The 12,988-nt window shown below is 60.3% G+C and overlaps 1 protein-coding gene across 2 annotated transcripts in view; it reads right to left on the bottom strand.

Annotated features, from left to right (window-relative positions):
* Positions 1 to 12,988, bottom strand: part of pfas (phosphoribosylformylglycinamidine synthase) — a 224,335-nt gene that overhangs the window by 83,523 nt on the left and 127,824 nt on the right. For both annotated transcript variants that reach the window (XM_041190696.1, XM_041190698.1), the window contains exons 7-8: positions 2,866 to 3,006; positions 2,218 to 2,342 (exon numbers count right to left, since the gene is read on the bottom strand). In XM_041190696.1, coding sequence (XP_041046630.1) covers positions 2,218 to 2,342; positions 2,866 to 3,006 — 266 coding nt within the window. The remainder of the gene's footprint in view (positions 1 to 2,217; positions 2,343 to 2,865; positions 3,007 to 12,988) is intronic.

Raw genomic sequence — 12,988 nt, 5'->3', positions numbered from 1 at the left:
CCCGACACTGAGAATCACATCTCAGCAACACACACCCGACACTGAGAATCACATCTCAGCAACACACACCTGACACTGAGAATCATATCTCAGCGACACACACACCCAACACTGAGAATCACATCTCAGCGACACACACACCCAACACTGAGAATCACATCTTAGTAACACACACGACACTGAGAATCACATCTATGAAAAATATACACCCTACACTGAGAATCACAAACGGCAACACACCCGACACTGAGAATCACATCTCTGTAAAACACACACCAGACACCGTGAATCACATCTCACTGACACACCCAACAGCGAGATCCACAACTCAGTAACACACATCTGAGAGTGAGAATCACATCTCGGTAACACACGCACCCGACATTGAGAATCACATCACAGTAACTCACACAGCTGACAACGAGAATCACATCTCAGTTACACACACAGCTGATATTGAGAATCACATCTCTGAGATGCACACCCGACACTGATAATCACATCTCAGTGACACACACATCCGACACTGAGAATCACATCTCAGTAACACACACACGGCACTGACAATCACATCCGCATACACATGGTACTAAGAATCACATCTATGTAAAACATACACCCTACACTGAGAATCACAAACTGTGACATGCTCGATACTGAGAATCACATCTCAGTAACTTAGGTGCCCGCTGCTGCGAATGACATCTCAGTAACACACAACCGACACTGACAATCACAAACAGTGACACGCTCGAAACCTCAGTAACACACCCCCCCGAAACTGAGAATCACATCTCAGTAAAACACACACCAGACACTGAGCATCACCTCTCAGTAACATAAGCACTGGACACTGATAATCACATCTCAGTAGCACACATACCTGAAAGTGAGATTCACATCTCAGTAACACACACACCCGAGAATGAGAATCAAATCTCACTAACACAAACACACATGACACTGATAATCACATCTCAGTGACACACACAACCAGCACTCAGGATCACATCCCAGTAACATACACATACATGACACTGAGAATCAGGTCTTAGTAACATGCACCCGACAGTGAGAATCACATCTCAGTAACACACACCTGACCCTGAGAATCACATCTGACTAACACATACCTGACACTGATAATCACATCTCAGTAATACACATACCTGACACTGATAATCACATCTCAGTAATACACATACCCGACAGTGAGATCACATCTCAGTACACACACCTGACACTGAGAATCACATCTCAGCAACACACACACCCGACACTGAGAATCAGATCTTAGTAACAAACACACCTGAAGGTGAGATTCACATCTCAGTAACACACACCTGAGACTGAGAATCAGATCTCACTAACACACACACCTGGCAGTGACAATCACATCCCAGTACCACACACAGCTGATACTGAGAATCACATTTGAGATACACGCCCGACACTGATAATCACATCTCAGCGACACACACACCCGACACTGATAATCACATCTCAGAGACACATACACTAAGGCACTGAGAATCACATCTCAGTAACACACACACCTGACAATGAGAATCACACCTCCGAAACATACACCCAACACTGAGAATCACAGCTCAGTAACACACACACCTGGCTCTGGGATTCACATCTCAGTAGCACGCACACCTGAGACTGAGAATCAGATCTCACTAACACACACCGCTGAGACTGAGAATCAGATCTCACTAACACACACCCGAGACTGAGAATCAGATCTCACTAACACACACCTGAGACTGAGAATCAGATCTCACTAACACACATCTGAGACTGAGAATCGGATCTCTGTAACACACACATGACACTCAGATAATCACCTCTCAGAAACACACACACACAGCTGAAATTGAGAATCACCTCTCCGTAAAACACACACCCGACACTGAGATCAAATCTCATTGACACGCACACCTGACACTGAGAATCATATCTCAGTAACACACACACACACCAGACACTGAGAATCACATCTCAGTAACACACACACACGACAGTGAGATCACTTCTGAGTGACACACACACCCAACAGTGAGAATCATATCTATGCAAAACACACACCCTACACTGAGAATCACAAATGGTGACACGGTGAATCACATCTCAGTATCGCACACACTGGACATTGAGAATCACTTCTAAATCACATACAAGGCAATAAGCAGCAGGCCTAGGGATACAAACCTGTGGGGAAGTTGTGTGTTTCCGCAGTGAAGATTACATGTCTCATTGTTTTTCGTACTTCCACCTTGCTCGCATGTAACTGGTCGCGGGGGTAGAGACAGTTCACGGTTTTCCCCGTTATCGCACTGTAGAGCAAATAAAGCTCAAAAAGAAATCTCACTTTTTGACCAACCAGAATGCTAAACAGCTACTCTCCTCCCACCCATGCACCAGTTAGCCTAATCTAACTCCATCTGTCCATAATGCTGAATCACTGCACTGTGCAGCAGCAAGACCCACCCTTTGCCTGTATCAGTGAGAATCAGGCCCTTCTCCTCCTGTGTATCAATGATCCTCAATGCCCCCACACATCACTAGCCCTCGGGCTGGCCCCCACGCCAACAACACACCCCAACTCTCATGCTTCCCAACCCTACCAACCCCCTACTCAATGAGCATATCAGGGACCTTCACACCGCCTCTTGCCCCTCAGGGATCCTCACGCCAACCCCCACACGTCACTGGCCCTTCAGTGCATCAGTGACCCTCACTGTGCGACTCAGTGCTCCCCATAATTCCATCTCTCCTGTGTACCTCTTGCCTCTCTCCCTGAAACTCCGTATCCAACTGTCCTGCTGACCCTCTGCGGCTATCTTTAATGGGACTGACCTGCTGTTGTCAGAGAATTTGATGACGTTGTTCTTGTTACTGTGATCCTGTGTCTTCATGATCAGGTCAAAAAGACTCTTCAGTTTGGCTTCACCATCAATCACCAAACGCCCCTTAAAGAACCAATGTCGGCTGTGTTCACTGGGGAAAAACAAACCAGCAGGATGACTAAGAGCAGTCAGAGAAATTATCAGGGAACATGAGAGTGTGAGAGAGCGCGAGCGGGAGAGGGAGAGGGCGAGCGGGAGAGGGAGAGGGCGAGCGCGAGAGGGAGAGGGCGAGCGCGAGAGGCAGAGGGCGATCGCGAGAGGCAGAGGGCGATCGCGAGAGGGAGAGGGCGAGCGCGAGAGGCAGAGGGCGAGCGCGAGAGGCAGAGGGCGAGCGCGAGAGGCAGAGGGCGAGCGCGAGAGGCAGAGGGCGAGCGCGAGAGGCAGAGGGCGAGCGCGAGAGGCAGAGGGCGAGCGCGAGAGGCAGAGGGCAAGCGCGAGAGGGTGAGCGCGAGAGGGTGAGCGCGAGAGGGCGAGCGCGAGAGGGCGAGCGCGAGAGGGCGAGCGCGAGAGGGCGAGCGCGAGAGAGAGAGCGCGAGAGGGAGAGGGCGAGCGCGAGAGGGAGAGGGCGAGCGCGAGAGGGAGAGGGCGAGCGCGAGAGGGAGAGGGCGAGCGCGAGAGGGAGAGGGCGAGCGCGAGAGGGAGAGGGCGAGCGCGAGAGGGAGAGGGCGAGCGCGAGAGGGAGAGGGCGAGCGCGAGAGGGCGAGGGCGAGCGCGAGAGGGCGAGGGCGAGCGCGAGAGGGCGAGCGCGAGAGGGAGAGGGCGAGCGCGAGAGGGAGAGGGCGAGCGCGAGAGGGAGAGGGCGAGCGCGAGAGGGAGAGGGCGAGCGCGAGAGGGAGAGGGCGAGCGCGAGAGGGAGAGGGCGAGCGCGAGAGGGAGAGGGCGAGCGCGAGAGGGAGAGGGCGAGCGCGAGAGGGTGAGCGCGAGAGGGAGAGAGCGAGAGGGAGAGAGCGAGAGGGAGAGAGCGAGAGGGAGAGAGCGAGAGGGAGAGAGCGAGAGGGAGAGAGCGAGAGGGAGAGAGCGAGAGGGAGAGAGCGAGAGGGAGACAGCGAGGGGGAGACAGCGAGAGGGATAGAGCGAGAGGGAGAGGGCGAGCGCGAGAGGGAGAGGGCGAGCGCGAGAGGGAGAGGGCGAGCGCGAGAGGGAGAGGGCGAGCGCGAGAGGGAGAGGGCGAGCGCGAGAGGGAGAGGGCGAGCGCGAGAGGGAGAGGGCGAGCGCGAGAGGGAGAGGGCGAGCGCGAGAGGGAGAGGGCGAGCGCGAGAGGGAGAGGGCGAGGGCGAGCGCGAGAGGGCGAGCGCGAGAGGGAGAGGGCGAGCGCGAGAGGGAGAGGGCGAGCGCGAGAGGGAGAGGGCGAGCGCGAGAGGGCGAGCGCGAGAGGGAGAGGGCGAGCGCGAGAGGGAGAGGGCGAGCGCGAGAGGGAGAGGGCGAGCGCGAGAGGGAGAGGGCGAGCGCGAGAGGGCGAGCGGGAGAGAGCGAGAGGGAGAGAGCGAGAGGGAGACAGCGAGAGGGAGACAGCGAGAGGGAGACAGCGAGAGGGAGACAGCGAGAGGGACACAGCGAGAGGGAGACAGCGAGAGGGAGACAGCGAGAGGGAGACAGCGAGAGGGATAGAGCGAGATGGATAGAGCGAGAGGGATAGAGCGAGAGGGATAGAGCGAGAGGGAGACAGCGAGAGGGAGACAGCGAGAGGGAGACAGCGAGAGGGAGACAGCGAGATGGAGACAGCGAGAGGGATAGAGCGAGAGGGAGAGGGAGAGGGCGAGCGCGAGAGGGAGAGGGCGAACGCGAAAGGGAGAGGGCGAGCGCGAAAGGGAGAGGGCGAGCGCGAGAGGGAGAGGGCGAGCGCGAGAGGGAGAGGGCGAGCGCGAGAGGGAGAGGGCGAGCGCGAGAGGGAGAGGGCGAGCGCGAGAGGGAGAGGGCGAGCGCGAGAGGGAGAGGGCGAGCGCGAGAGGGAGAGGGCGAGCGCGAGAGGGAGAGGGCGAGGGCGAGCGCGAGAGGGCGAGCGCGAGAGGGAGAGGGCGAGCAGGAGAGGGAGAGGGCGAGCGCGAGAGGGAGAGGGCGAGCGCGAGAGGGAGAGGGCGAGCGCGAGAGGGAGAGGGCGAGCAGGAGAGGGAGAGGGCGAGCAGGAGAGGGAGAGGGCGAGCGCGAGAGGGAGAGAACGAGCGCGAGAGGGAGAGGGCGAGCGCGAGAGGGAGAGGGCGAGCGCGAGCGGGCGAGCGCGAGAGGGAAAGGGCGAGCGCGAGAGGGAGAGGGAGAGGGCGAGAAGGTGAGAGGGAGAGGGCGAGAAGGTGAGAGGGAGAGGGTGAGAGGGAGAGAGGGAGAGGGTGAGAGGGAGAGGGCGAGCGCGAGAGGGAAAGGGCGAGCGCGAGAGGGAGAGGGCGAGCGCGAGAGGGAGAGGGCGAGCGCGAGAGGGAGAGGGCGAGCGCGAGAGGGAGAGGGCGAGCGCGAGAGGGAGAGGGCGAGCGCGAGAGGGAGAGGGCGAGCGCGAGAGGGAGAGGGCGAGCGCGAGAGGGCGAGGGCGAGCGCGAGAGGGAGAGGGCGAGCGCGAGAGGGAGAGGGCGAGCGCGAGAGGGAGAGGGCGAGCGCGAGAGGGAGAGGGCGAGCGCGAGAGGGAGAGGGCGAGCAGGAGAGGGAGAGGGCGAGCGCGAGAGGGAGAGAACGAGCGCGAGAGGGAGAGGGCGAGCGCGAGAGGGAGAGGGCGAGCGCGAGAGGGCGAGCGCGAGAGGGAAAGGGCGAGCGCGAGAGGGAGAGGGAGAGGGCGAGAAGGTGAGAGGGAGAGGGCGAGAAGGTGAGAGGGAGAGGGTGAGAGGGAGAGGGCGAGCGCGAGAGGGAAAGGGCGAGCGCGAGAGGGAGAGGGAGAGGGCGAGAAGGTGAGAGGGAGAGGGCGAGAAGGTGAGAGGGAGAGGGTGAGAGGGAGAGGGTGACCGCGAGAGGGAGAGCGCGAGAGGGCGAGGGCGAGCGCGAGGGGGCGAGGGCGAGCGCGAGAGGGCGAGCGCAGGAGGGCGAGGGCGAGCGCAGGAGGGCGAGGGCGAGAGGGCGAGGGCGAGAGGGCGAGGGCGAGAGGGCGAGCGCGAGGGGGCGAGCGCGAGGGGGCGAGCGCGAGGGGGCGAGCGCGAGGGGGCTAGCGCGAGGGGGCGAGCGCGAGAGGGCGAGCGCGAGAGGGCGAGCGCGAGAGGGCGAGCGCGAGAGGGCGAGCGCGAGAGGGAGAGGGCGAGAGGGAGAGGGCGAGAGGGAGAGGGCGAGAGGGAGAGGGCGAGAGGGAGAGGGCGAGAGGGAGAGGGCGAGAGGGAGAGGGCGAGAGGGAGAGGGCGAGAGGGAGAGGGCGAGAGGGAGAGGGAAAGAGCGAGCGCGAGAGGGAGAGAGCGAGCGCGAGAGGGAGAGAGCGAGCGCGAGAGGGAGAGAGCGAGCGCGAGAGGGAGAGAGCGAGCGCGAGAGGGAGAGAGCGAGCGCGAGAGGGAGAGAGCGAGCGCGAGAGGGAGAGAGCGAGCACGAGAGGGAGAGAGCGAGAGGGAGAGGGCGAGCGCGAGAGGGAGAGGGCGAGCGCGAGAGGGTGAGGGCGAGCGCGAGAGGGCGAGCGCGAGAGGGCGAGCGCGAGAGGGCGAGCGCGAGAGGGCGAGCGCGAGAGGGCGAGCGCGAGAGGGCGAGCGCGAGAGGGCGAGCGCGAGAGGGAGAGGGCGAGAGGGAGAGGGCGAGAGGGAGAGGGCGAGAGGGAGAGGGCGAGAGGGAGAGGGCGAGAGGGAGAGGGCGAGAGGGAGAGAGGGAGAGGGAAAGAGCGAGCGCGAGAGGGAGAGAGCGAGCGCGAGAGGGAGAGAGCGAGCGCGAGAGGGAGAGAGCGAGCGCGAGAGGGAGAGAGCGAGCGCGAGAGGGAGAGAGCGAGCGCGAGAGGGAGAGAGCGAGCGCGAGAGGGAGAGAGCGAGCGCGAGAGGGAGAGAGCGAGCGCGAGAGGGAGAGAGCGAGCACGAGAGGGAGAGAGCGAGCACGAGAGGGAGAGAGCGAGCACGAGAGGGAGAGAGCGAGAGGGAGAGGGCGAGCGCGAGAGGGAGAGTGCGAGCGCGAGAGGGTGAGGGCGAGCGCGAGAGGGTGAGGGCGAGAGGGAGAGGGCGAGAGGGAGAGGGAGAGGGCGAGAGGGAGAGGGCGAGAGGGAGAGGGCGAGAGGGAGAGGGCGAGAGGGAGAGGGCGAGAGGGAGAGGGCGAGAGGGAGAGGGCGAGAGGGAGAGGGCGAGAGGGAGAGGGCGAGAGGGAGAGGGCGAGAGGGAGAGGGCGAGCGGGAGAGGGCGAGCGCGAGAGGGCGAGCGCGAGAGGGCGTACGCGATAGGGCGAGGGAGAGACTGATCACGAAAGAGAGAGACAGAGCGAGAGCGAGAGAGAGAGCGAAGGCGAGACAGAGAGCGAGACAGAGAGCGAGACAGAGAGCGAGACAGAGAGCGAGACAGAGAGCGAGACAGAGAGCGAGACAGAGAGCGAGACAGAGAGCGTGACAGAGAGCGTGACACAGAGCGTGACACAGAGCGTGACACAGAGCGTGACAGAGAGCGTGACAGAGAGCGTGACAGAGAGCGTGACAGAGAGCGTGAGCGAGACAGAGTGCGAGAGCGAGACAGAGTGCGAGAGCGAGACAGAGAGCGAGAACGAGACAGAGAGCGAGAACGAGACAGAGAGCGAGAACGAGACAGAGAGCGAGAGCGAGACAGAGAGCGAGAGCGAGACAGAGAGCGAGACAGAGAGCGAGACAGAGAGCGAGACAGAGAGCGAGACAGAGAGCGAGACAGAGAGCGAGACAGAGAGCGAGACAGAGAGCGAGACAGAGAGCGAGAGCGAGACAGAGAGCGAGACAGAGAGCGAGACAGAGAGAGCAACAGAGAGAGCAACAGAGAGAGCAACAGAGAGCGAGACAGAGAGAGAAACAGAGAGAGAAACAGAGAGCGAGACAGAGAGAGAAACAGAGAGCGAGACAGAGAGCGAGACAGAGAGCGAGACAGAGAGCGAGACAGAGAGCGAGACAGAGAGCGAGACAGAGAGCGAGACAGAGAGCGAGACAGAGAGCGAGACAGAGAGCGAGACAGAGAGCGAAACAGAGAGCGAAACAGAGAGCGAGACAGAGAGCGAGACAGAGAGCGAGACAGAGAGCGAGACAGAGAGCGAGACAGAGAGCGAGACAGAGAGCGAGACAGAGAGCGAGACAGAGAGCGAGACAAAGAGCGAGACAAAGAGCGAGACAGAGAGCGAGAGCGAGACAGAGAGCGAGAGCGAGACAGAGAGCGAGAGCGAGACAGAGAGCGAGAGCGAGACAGAGAGAGCGAGAGCGAGACAGAGAGAGCAAGAGCGAGACAGAGAGAGCAAGAGCGAGACAGAGAGAGCAAGAGCGAGAGCGAGACAGAGAGATCACGAGCGAGACAGAGAGAGCGAGAGCGAGACAGAGAGAGCGAGAGCGAGAGCGAGAGCGAGAGCGAGAGCGAGACAGAGAGAGCGAGACAGAGAGAGCGAGAGCGAGAGCGAGAGCGAGAGCGAGAGCGAGACAGAGAGAGCGAGAGCGAGACAGAGAGAGCGAGAGCGAGACAGAGAGAGCGAGAGCGAGACAGAGAGAGCGAGAGCGAGACAGAGAGAGCGAGAGCGAGACAGAGAGAGCGAGAGCGAGAGCGAGACAGAGAGAGCGAGAGCGAGACAGAGAGAGCGAGAGCGAGAGCGAGACAGAGAGAGCGAGAGCGAGACAGAGAGAGCGAGACAGAGAGAGCGAGTGCGAGACAGAGAGCGAGACAGAGAGCGAGACAGAGAGCGAGACAGAGAGCGAGACAGAGAGCGAGACAGAGAGCGAGACAGAGAGCGAGACAGAGAGCGAGACAGAGAGCGAGACAGAGAGCGAGACAGAGAGCGCGACAGAGAGCGCGACAGAGAGCGCGACAGAGAGCGAGACAGAGAGCGCGACAGAGAGCGAGAGCGAGACGGAGAGCGCGACAGAGAGCGAGAGCGCGACAGAGAGCGAGAGCGAGACAGAGAGCGAGAGCGAGACAGAGAGCGAGAGCGAGACAGAGAGCGAGAGCGAGACAGAGAGCGAGAGCGAGACAGAGAGCGAGAGCGAGACAGAGAGCGAGAGCGAGAGCGAGACAGAGAGCGAGAGCGAGACAGAGAGCGAGAGCGAGACAGAGAGCGAGAGCGAGACAGAGAGCGAGACAGAGAGCGAGACAGAGAGCGAGACAGAGAGCGAGAGCGAGAGCGAGAGCGAGAGCGAGAGCGAGACAGAGAGCGAGACAGAGAGCGAGACAGAGAGCGAGACAGAGAGCGAGACAGAGAGCGAGACAGAGAGCGAGACAGAGAGCGAGACAGAGAGCGAGACAGAGAGCGAGACAGAGAGCGAGAGCGAGAGCGAGACAGAGAGCGAGAGCGAGACAGAGAGCGAGAGCGAGACAGAGAGCGAGAGCGAGACAGAGAGCGAGAGCGAGACAGAGAGCGAGAGCGAGACAGAGAGCGAGAGCGAGACAGAGAGCGAGAGCGAGACAGAGAGCGAGAGCGAGACAGAGAGCGAGACAGAGAGCGAGACAGAGAGCGAGACAGAGAGCGAGACAGAGAGCGAGACAGAGAGCGAGAGCGAGACAGAGAGCGAGAGCGAGACAGAGAGCGAGAGCGAGACAGAGAGCGAGAGCGAGACAGAGAGCGAGAGCGAGACAGAGAGCGAGAGCGAGAGCGAGACAGAGAGCGAGAGCGAGAGCGAGAGCGAGAGCGAGAGCGAGACAGAGAGCGAGAGCGAGACAGAGAGCGAGAGCGAGACAGAGAGCGAGAGCGAGACAGAGAGCGAGAGCGAGACAGAGAGCGAGAGCGAGACAGAGAGCGAGACAGAGAGCGAGACAGAGAGCGAGACAGAGAGCGAGACAGAGAGCGAGACAGAGAGCGAGACAGAGAGCGAGACAGAGAGCGAGACAGAGAGCGAGACAGAGAGCGAGACAGAGAGCGAGACAGAGAGCAAGACAGAGAGCAAGACAGAGAGCGAGAGCGAGGGCGAGACAGAGGGCGAGACAGAGAGCGAGACAGAGAGCGAGACAGAGAGCGAGACACAGAGCGAGACACAGAGCGAGACACAGAGCGAGACACAGAGCGAGACACAGAGCGAGACACAGAGCGAGACAGAGAGCGAGACAGAGAGCGAGACAGAGAGCGAGACAGAGAGCGAGACACAGAGCGAGACACAGAGCGAGACAGAGAGCGAGACAGAGAGCGAGACAGAGAGCGAGACAGAGAGCGAGACAGAGAGCGAGACAGAGAGCGAGACAGAGAGCGAGAGCGAGACAGAGAGCGAGACAGAGAGCGAGAGCGAGACAGAGAGCGAGACAGAGAGCGAGACAGAGAGCGAGACAGAGAGCGAGACAGAGAGCGAGACACAGAGCGAGACACAGAGCGAGACACAGAGCGAGACACAGAGCGAGACACAGAGCGAGACACAGAGCGAGACACAGAGCGAGACACAGAGCGAGACACAGAGCGAGACAGAGAGCGAGACAGAGAGCGAGACAGAGAGCGAGACAGAGAGCGAGACAGAGAGCGAGACAGAGAGCGAGACAGAGAGCGAGACAGAGAGCGAGACAGAGAGCGAGACAGAGAGCGAGACAGAGAGCGAGACAGAGAGCGAGAGCGAGACAGAGAGCGAGACAGAGAGCGAGACAGAGAGCGAGACAGAGAGCGAGACAGAGAGCGAGACAGAGAGCGAGACAGAGAGCGAGACAGAGAGCGAGACAGAGAGCGAGACAGAGAGCGAGACAGAGAGCGAGACAGAGAACGAGACAGAGAACGAGACAGAGAACGAGAACGAGACAGAGAACGAGACAGAGAGCGAGAAGGGAGCGAGAAGAGAGCGAGACAGAGAGCGAGAGAAGACAGAGAGCGAGAGCGAGACAGAGAGCGAGACAGAGAGCGAGACAGAGAGCGAGACAGAGAGCGAGACAGAGAGCGAGACAGAGAGCGAGACAGAGAGCGAGACAGAGAGCGAGACAGAGAGCGAGACAGAGAGCGAGACAGAGAGCGAGACAGAGAGCGAGACAGAGAGCGAGCCAGAGAGCGAGTCAGAGAGCGAGACAGAGAGCGAGACAGAGAGCGAGACAGAGAGCGAGACAGAGAGCGAGACAGAGAGCGAGACAGAGAGCGAGACAGAGAGCGAGACAGAGAGCGAGAAAGAGAACGAGAGCGAGACAGAGAGAGCGAGAGCGAGACAGAGAGAGCGAGAGCGAGAGCGAGAGCGAGAGCGAGACAGAGAGAGCAAGAGCGAGACAGAGAGAGCAAGAGCGAGAGCGAGACAGAGAGAGCGCGAGCGAGAGCGAGACAGAGAGAGCAAGAGCGAGAGCGAGACAGAGAGCGAGAGCGAGACAGAGAGCGAGAGCGAGACAGAGAGAGCGAGAGCGAGACAGGGAGAGCGAGAGCGAGACAGAGAGAGCGAGAGCGAGACAGAGAGAGCGAGAGCGAGAGCGAGAGCGAGAGCGAGACAGAGAGCGAGAGCGAGACAGAGAGCGAGAGCGAGACAGAGAGAGCGAGAGCGAGAGCGAGACAGAGAGAGCGAGAGCGAGACAGAGAGAGCGAGAGCGAGACAGAGAGAGCGAGAGCGAGACAGAGAGCGAGACAGAGAGCGAGACAGAGAGCGAGACAGAGAGCGAGACAGAGAGCGAGACAGAGAGCGAGACAGAGAGCCAGACAGAGAGCGAGACAGAGAGCGAGAGCGAGACAGAGAGCGAGAGCGAGACAGAGAGCGAGAGCGAGACAGAGAGCGAGAGCGAGACAGAGAGAGCGAGAGCGAGACAGAGAGAGCGAGAGCGAGAGCGAGAGCGAGACAGAGAGAGCGAGAGCGAGAGCGAGACAGAGAGAGCGAGAGCGAGAGCGAGAGCGAGAGCGAGACAGAGAGAGAGAGAGCGAGAGCGAGAGCGAGAGCGAGAGCGAGAGCGAGAGCGAGACAGAGAGAGCGAGAGCGAGAGCGAGACAGAGAGATCGAGAGCGAGAGCGAGACAGAGAGAGCGAGAGCGAGAGCGAGACAGAGAGAGCGAGAGCGAGACAGAGAGAGCGAGAGCGAGACAGAGAGAGCGAGAGCGAGAGCGAGACAGAAAGAGCGAGAGCGAGACAGAGCGAGCGAGAGCGAGAGCGAGAGCAAGAGCGAGACAGAGAGAGCGAGAGCGAGACAGAGAGAGCGAGAGCGAGACAGAGAAAGCGAGAACGAGACAGAGAGAGCGAGAACGAGACAGAGAGCGAGAGAGAGACAGAGAGCGAGAGCGAGACAGAGAGCGAGAGCGAGACAGAGAGCGAGAGCGAGACAGAGAGCGAGACAGAGAGCGAGACAGAGAGCGAGACAGAGAGCGAGACAGAGAGCGAGACAGAGAGCGAGACAGAGAGCGAGACAGAGAGCGAGACAGAGAGCGAGACAGAGAGCGAGACAGAGAGCGAGACAGAGAGCGAGACAGAGAGCGAGAGCGAGAGCGAGACAGAGAGCGAGACAGAGAGCGAGAGCGAGAGCGAGAGCGAGAGCGAGAGCGAGACAGAGAGCGAGACAGAGAGCGAGACAGAGAGCGAGAGCGAGACAGAGAGCGAGAGCGAGACAGAGAGCGAGAGCGAGACAGAGAGCGAGAGCGAGACAGAGAGCGAGAGCGAGACAGAGAGCGAGAGCGAGACAGAGAGCGAGACAGAGAGCGAGACAGATAGCGAGACAGAGAGCGAGACAGAGAGCGAGACAGAGAGCGAGACAGAGAGCGAGACAGAGAGCGAGACAGAGACAGAGAGCGAGACAGAGAGCGAGAGCGAGACAGAGAGCGAGACAGAGAGCGAGACACAGAGCGAGACACAGAGCGAGACAGAGAGCGAGACACAGAGCGAGACACAGAGCGAGACACAGAGCGAGACACAGAGCGAGACACAGAGCGAGACACAGAGCGAGACACAGAGCGAGACACAGAGCGAGACACAGAGCGAGACACAGAGCGAGACACAGAGCGAGACACAGAGCGAGACACAGAGCGAGACACAGAGCGAGACACAGAGCGAGACACAGAGCGAGACACAGAGCGAGAGCGAGACAGAGAGCGAGACAGAGAGCGAGACAGAGAGCGAGACAG

The sequence above is a fragment of the Carcharodon carcharias genome, chromosome 7 (genome assembly GCF_017639515.1).
Source record: "Carcharodon carcharias isolate sCarCar2 chromosome 7, sCarCar2.pri, whole genome shotgun sequence".
NCBI lineage: Eukaryota > Metazoa > Chordata > Chondrichthyes > Lamniformes > Lamnidae > Carcharodon > Carcharodon carcharias.
This window is presented reverse-complemented; position numbering and strand designations above follow the sequence as displayed.